Raw genomic sequence first — 7,500 nt, forward strand, 5'->3', positions numbered from 1 at the left:
TGATAACAAACCCAGAAGAACCTATGAAATAAGTTTCAGGGCACAATATGGTTCACTTAGTTCTTGTAGGGGAATAGAGCCATATGAGGGGAGTAGTAGACTTTGAGCGTGGGCTACTGACTGACCTGCTATTGAACCACTTGAAACTGTCCCGAGGGGAAAGAGAGAGCAAAGCCGACATGAGGCAGAAGGATCATCAGTTATGTCTAAGGATGAGCCAAGGTGAAAGGAGGTTGGAAATACCCCTTCTCATGGGTATAAAAGAAGAGACTCTGTCTTCGTTCGGCTTGAGTCCTTGGTGAGGTGAGGACCCCCTGCACCACAGAATGATAAGTTACAACTACTCCAACCAGAACTTATAACCAGAAACACATACACCACAATGGAGTATAGCCTACTATTGGCATAATTACAGTACATGATGAACATTCTGTGTGGACGACGGCAAAACTAGCCAGCGGTAAGCCTACCTAATGAAGTAACTGTGCTCTCACAGTCTACCCAGCAATGTACACACATTCTGAACCGATTGATTGATTAAAATGTATCTGTAACCCCTAATCCACTGTGTCAATTAAATGTTTATTTCATGACTAGTCAATCAAAGGGTACAATTTTAAATGTAGAGACGGATGAGAGAGATCTCAGTCACAAGTAGATAGCACTGTTCAGCATGCAATTACACCAAACACAAACACTTTGGTATACTTTGTCTTTAACATCCCAGCCTCCAACACCTTTGGTTTTCATTGACATTTAATTGGAAGACCAATCAAAGGAACTGCTGAAGCGTTGTGCAAGTAATGAATAAGGGGAGTGAAAAACACACAGCTGTGCGTTATGGTCGTGCCATGCGTGCAATGACCTACGACCTTGTTGCAGATGTAACAACACAGATACTAATGATGTTTACTGAAGCAAACATGAAAAATTATTCTCATGAACAAAAAGTCCCGCACACTGCTCTTGCTCAGCAGCCTCTTTTATCTAAATTGACAGGCGTTTCGGTCCCACTGGACCTTCATCAAGAGTGTCTTACTAATGATGTTTAAACATGGGATGAGTTGAACAAATTTCTAAGAGGTGACAATGGCAACGTTTTTTGAGCAAGGGCACTTTTTGACTCAAATGTGGGGTCAAATTTTAACAGTTTGCAGGCACGTGCACACATAGACATTAAACCTCTGCTATTTTACCCGTCTGTAAAAAGTGCCATGATTTCAACATTTTCTGTGGTGAAAGAAATGCAAATGCCCCCTTTACATGCTGTATTCAAGAGCCCGGAAAGGCAGCATTCAAGAGTATTGCATTTTCCTTACTCTCCTGAACTTGAATGCAGCATTTTGTTGAAAGAATTGACCGTTCTGTGTATAAATCAATGCCGTACACCGCATCTCCAGTGAAGATTTGTTATACTGTGCCGAATGGCAAGGCAAGGAAACAAAGACAACTTCAATATGAATGGCTTTATTCTTTCTCTCTTACAGAACAGTCTTTATCAATAGAAGGGCTTACTTGGATATTACTCCAAACAGAAAAATAAATTCACTGGTTTTCTTATAACATTCAGCACCACAACTGACGGCTGACAATGATAACAAGTGTTGGGACTAACGCGTTTCAAAGTCACGCGTTACTGTAGCGCAACTACTTTTTGCGGTAACTACAGTAGTAACGTAACAAGTTACTTTTTCCCATTAAGTAACGCCGTTACAGTTACTGTAATTGAAATGGGTGTGTTACTTGCATTACTTGATGTGATCCAACTGAACTGGTTCCCCCAGCGGAGTCTGTATCTATCATCTAACTTACCGGCGATGTACTCTCTAGTAACATGAGCCAAAGCATATTGCACAGTAGGATGGCAGAGGAGTGATGATTGGTTAACGTAGAGTAGAATTTCAGGGTAAGCCAATCAGAGACAGAGTTGGGCGGGTCTTGCCTTTTGTGGAAAATACACACACAAAAACAGGCAAACACTCGCGTCAAGTCGGCAACACGCCCACCACCAACACACACAATGCTGAATACAGGTCTCATCGACAGTGGCATAAGCTTTGCATTTTGGAAATACAACCATTACTTTAAAGGGATAGTTCACCCCCAAAATGAAACTTGAATTCATGGATATTTTTTGTTTTTGTCGCATTCCTAAGCCAATAATTTGATGACCAGCGGATAGAAAAAATGTCATTTTGGGGGTGAACTATCCCTTTAACTTCGTCGAGATAAAGGACTATAATAATATCCTGGTCAAATGTGGACTGTGTGCAGGACAGAAAACGTTGTCCACATCTAGTAAAAGCAATGCTAATCTCCTGAAGCACCTAACAAAAGTACACGATTCTATAAAACTAGTCGCCAAAGACCTGCACTGTCTCCGGTCTACCACCGGTGGAGCTACTCCATCTAAACAGTCGAAACTCGATTTGAAATCGCCACAGCATGCAACCAAGACTCGGCTAAACAGATTGATTGGCAGGTATGTTGTTGAGGACATGCTTCCTACAGCAACCGTTGAGTCCGTTGCCTTCAGAGACCTAAAACCAGCGAAAGCGGGGCCACTAGTGCAGAAAGACGTTTTATTGTTCCACTACATTTCATAATGACAATAGCTATGGTCTTTTTTCACCCTGTGCCACAGTTGCCAGACGAATCTGCCAGTGCAAAAAAAAAGAATTGCCCTCTGCAGCGATTTGGGTCAGGCACCGCTCCGTTGTGAATCCATTTCCTGCTCCCGAAGTCTTGCGTGACCAATCATGGCCCAGTATTCAAATATAAGAGACTGTAATTGGTAATTGGTTGTAGGCTTACCAATTGCGTTGTTGTTTTGATCCCGTCCCCTTGGGGGAAAAAAATCCTCATAGCAGCACCAGACTCATATCCATGCAGTGATATGGCTATGCAAGGCTAGTGCCACAGAACAACACTAAAACAATGTGTATGCGTGTCCGTGTGCTTGGTTATGTGTGTGTGTGTGTGTGTGTGTGTGTGTGTGTGTGTGTGTGTGTGTGTGTGTGTGTGTGTGTGTGTGTGTGTGTGTGTGTGTGTGTGTGTGTGTGTGTGTGTGGGGGTGGGTGTGTGTGTACAATTTTTATTTTTTTTAAGCACAGGATAAAAATATACATTTCCGTTCAAATATATGGGTTGCTAATTTTTTTTCCAAAAACAAACAGACAGACATACATACAGGTGCGTCAATTGTTACAGGTATAATGCATAGTTTTCTATGCATTTCGTTTTTGGGGGGGGGTTTGACCCCCATTTTTTTTCAGCCACGCGGCTTTGCCGCGCGCCCAGGATAGGTGTCCCTTATTTCAATCTCTGGGAGTTGGCAACCCTAACCTTGCAATACCTTAGCTTTTGCTGAACTGATGCCACTGGACATACACAAAAAATAAACAGGTACAGTGAAAAGAATATGATGTCAAAATGTACATTTTCTGTGTGTGTGTGTGTGTGTGTGTGTGTGTGTGTGTGTGTGTGTGTGTGTGTGTGTGTGTGTGTGTGTGTGTGTGTGTGTGTGTGTGTGTGTGTGTGGGTGGGTGTGTGTATCGGCTATTTTCAAGGCAACAAATGTAAAAAAATACATTTCTATATTTCTGGCCTTTTAGAAATTTCTGGCCAAAAGGGACCCCCTTAACATTTTCTGCACGTCGCTGTGCATGTGGGTGTACGTACTGTATGTGTTGTTTCTCACCTAGCAGCGAGCCCTCCAGCACGCAGGTTAGAGACCCGTGGTTTGCCGTCCTTGTCCGTGCCTCCAGAGATGGTCAGCCCCAACGTGGAGCCTTCCTTCTTCACCAGCTCCACCATGGTCACCCCACGCACTGCTTCTGACCACAACAACAACACACACATCCATGCACACGCACGCACACATCCATGCACGCACACACACACACACACACACACACACACACACACACACACACACACACACACACACACACACACACACACACACACACACACACACACACACACACACACACACACACACACACACACTCATCATCAATCAATATTCCAACATCCTCATGGCTAGGATGTGGGGCTGGATGGTGTTAAAGGCTGAATAACAGTCTGGTATGGCTTCTATCTCCTTCTAGATGCTCGAACAGCAGGTTGAGTAGGGTGAGCGTAGCAACCTCTACTCCTCTTGTCTAATCTATAAGTGAAATGCATACCGTCGTTAAAATAGTAAAAATAGCCCAACTAGTAGCTCACAACACATCGCAATAAGCTTGTAGATCGTCTATTTTCACTATTTTTATGTGGAAAGGAAAGACACACACACACACACACACACACACACACACACACACACACACACACACACACACACACACACACACACACACACACACACACACACACACACACACACACACACACACACACACACACACATACACACAAGTCCTTGCAGAGGCACAACTGATTTAAGCTGTTCATATCAATATAGTTATATGAAGTCAAATAGGAGCGGGCGCCAGGTGGCTTAAAATAGTTTTTATAACTCCGAGAGCGAGAGGTACACGGACCAAAGGTCCATTTGGTTCCATTTGTACCCTCTCGGAGTTAAATTACTGACTGTTGTAGCACATTTTACCTGTTGTAGCCTATGTGCCAGAAAACACAATAAGCCCTTGAATCGGCACTTCAGTCAACAAACAATTCAATTTAGTGATGGCAATGTAATTTTACCGAGCGGGCAGACAACCTGACCAGCAACAGCTGCCCGGGACGGAGAAAAACACGATCACTACAATATTATTCATTCATTTCATTGAAAAGATCGGCCTACAAATCGTCAGGAATCACTGCTGTAATTCCATTTTCTAATATATATTCATATACAAGGCCAGCATTGTATGCTTTTGTTTTAAGATATTCTTTATTTCCACTTTGAAATAACGCTAAAAATAAAGTGTGGGGTTGCCAAAAAAACCAGCCATAAATTGTGCTATAAAAACGTTTGAGAACCCGTGATGTAGGGCATTGATTTACGAAACAAAACATAAACATTTGAAAAAAGGAGATACAAGGTTTCTGCCCGACAGCAACGATATGCCTATGCAAGCCATTACGTGATCAGTTTCCCTCGCGAGCTCCGCCTGCTCGGGCTTCTCAAAAGTCGGACGTACTTTCCACCACAGCAGACAGTGTGCTCAGTGACGGCAGGAGTGAAACATAACTGTCTCAAACAGCGGAAATTGGACGTGTGACCTCCCTATGACCTCATTAATCCACGTATGTGTCTGAGGTGATTCAATCTGTGACCCTTCACACACACTCACACACACTCACACACAGACACACACATTTGTATTACTAGATACAAACTGTGAGGATATCAACGTTTCAGGAAAGCATTGAAAATTCCAGAAAATAGCTGAAATCTGCTATTTTCTGATGTGTATCAGGCATAACTTAATCCTATCAACCAAACCTAATCTCTAATACCTAATCCTAATCCTAAACCCTACCTCAATCCTTTCCTAATTGTAAGCCTAATTGCCCAAATCTTTTTTTTAACCATAAAGCAAGCATTAGTACGGAGCACCTAAAGGGACATAGCGTTGACATTTTTCATCGTGGTAAGGTCATATATGTGTGGCCACAACTTAATAACGTGTGTGAACGAGATCCTTAAATTGATCCCACAACTTAATTAAGGTGTGTGTTCACACAAGATCCTTCCGCATGTTGTGGTCACAAGATAATATGTCGTGCGGACGAGATCGTTAAATTGATCCCACACCTTTTAAGGTGTGCACACAAGATCCCTATATTGTGAACAGGATCCAAAAAGCTTGGTAGGAAATCCATTCAACATTGGTACAAGGATGCAACGAGCAAATCCACAGAGCTGTTCCAGCTCTTTTAATGTCTTGTGAGGACCATGAAAATTGGCCTCAAAATGCTATTTCTCAAATTCTACTCTACTTGTGGGGACATCTCACAAGTATAGTGATACAAACACACACACACGCACACGTGCCAGGGACCCTCAGGCCATTTGTGTTATTAAAAATGATTCCACTTTACTTAAAGATATTTTTGGGCTTTTCTGCCTTTATTGATAGTATATAGTAGAGCAGCGGTACTCAACCCGCGGCCCGCATGCGGCCCCAACGCAGCGTCTCTGCGGCCCCTCATGGTCAAACCAAAAAAACAAAAACAAAAAAATATATTTTTAATTTTTTTTAAGCACAGGATAAAAATATACATTTCCGTTCAAATATATGGGTTGCTAATTTTTTTTCCAAAAACAAACAGACAGACATACATACAGGTGCGTCAATTGTTACAGGTATAATGCATAATTTTCTATGCATTTCGTTCTTTTGGGGGGGTTTGACCCCCATTTTTTTTCAGCCACGCGGCTTTGCCGCGCGCCCAGGATAGGTGTCCCTTATTTCAATCTCTGGGAGTTGGCAACCCTAACCTTGCCATACCTTAGCTTTTGCTGAACTGATGCCACTGGACATACACAAAAAATAAACAGTGAAAAGAATATGATGTCAAAATGTACATTTTCATGTGTAGTGTGTTACAAAATCGAAAAATCCAAAATAGGACCGACATTTTTAGCTTGCGGCCCCTTGGACTTTTGGTATTTTGCTGAGTGGCCCCTGAGCCATCTTAAGTTGAGTAGCCCTGTAGTAGAGAATGACAGGAAACAGGGAGAGAGGCAGGGAGTGACACGCAGCAAAAGCTGTCGGAAACGAGATTCGAACCCACGATGCGCTGTCAGGCTTTAGAGTCTATTATGTGGTGGTATGCGCCTGGACCACCCATGATTCCAACATTTTCACACCTTTTAAAGGTATGTCTACTGTAAATGTCTACAAACGCTCACAACGCGACACGTTGTGAGCTTGTAGATTGGCTATGTTCGAATCGCTAAAGTACAACATAGGGTTAATGTGGTTAAAAAGATTTTGATGCTATATCTATTATTAACTAATCTAGCTGGGGACCCTCTGGAAGCCCCTCAAGGACCCATTGGGGTTCCTTTGTGTGTGTGTGTGTGTGTGTGTGTGTGTGTGTGTGTGTGTGGGCGCGTGGGCGCGTGCGTGCGTGCCTGTTTAATGAAGTTGTGCCGAAGAGCCCTTGAGCATGAGCCCACAACCTGCTCTGTCACTGTAATTGCCTCCCGATAAGAGACTCAATTAATTCACCTTGTGAACACAGCCACCAGCAACATGCTCACAAATTAACCCATTAAAACCGGGAATGCATCTATGTAACCACTTTAACCATTACTTTGGCTATTCAAAAATAGCAGATATACAAGATTTTATATACAGATATAGAAGATATTTCATGATTTTTTTTAAATCGTGAAAATTTGTGCAAATGTTTGAATATATATATTTTTTAAAGCGAACATTTGTAACTCAAATCTTTGCTTCTGGGTTAGGGTTAGTTTACAAACGTTCGCTTTAAGAAAATAGATATTCAAAGATGTGCACACGTGTTCACGATTTT

General features: G+C 42.4%; 1 protein-coding gene across 3 annotated transcripts in view; it reads right to left on the reverse strand.

The window, feature by feature from the left end:
* grip2b (glutamate receptor interacting protein 2b) overlaps positions 1-7,500 on the reverse strand; it is a gene marked incomplete at its 3' end in the record, with an annotated part of 181,412 nt that overhangs the window by 29,865 nt on the left and 144,047 nt on the right. For 2 of the 3 annotated variants that reach the window (XM_084063476.1, XM_084063477.1), the window contains exon 3: positions 3,701-3,836. In XM_084063476.1, coding sequence (XP_083919602.1) covers positions 3,701-3,836 — 136 coding nt within the window. The remainder of the gene's footprint in view (positions 1-3,700; positions 3,837-7,500) is intronic. The other variant, XM_084063478.1, reaches the window with a different exon arrangement.

Source organism: Gymnoscopelus microlampas (genome assembly GCF_963454915.1).
Source record: "Gymnoscopelus microlampas genome assembly, chromosome: 7".
Classification (NCBI taxonomy): domain Eukaryota; kingdom Metazoa; phylum Chordata; class Actinopteri; order Myctophiformes; family Myctophidae; genus Gymnoscopelus; species Gymnoscopelus microlampas.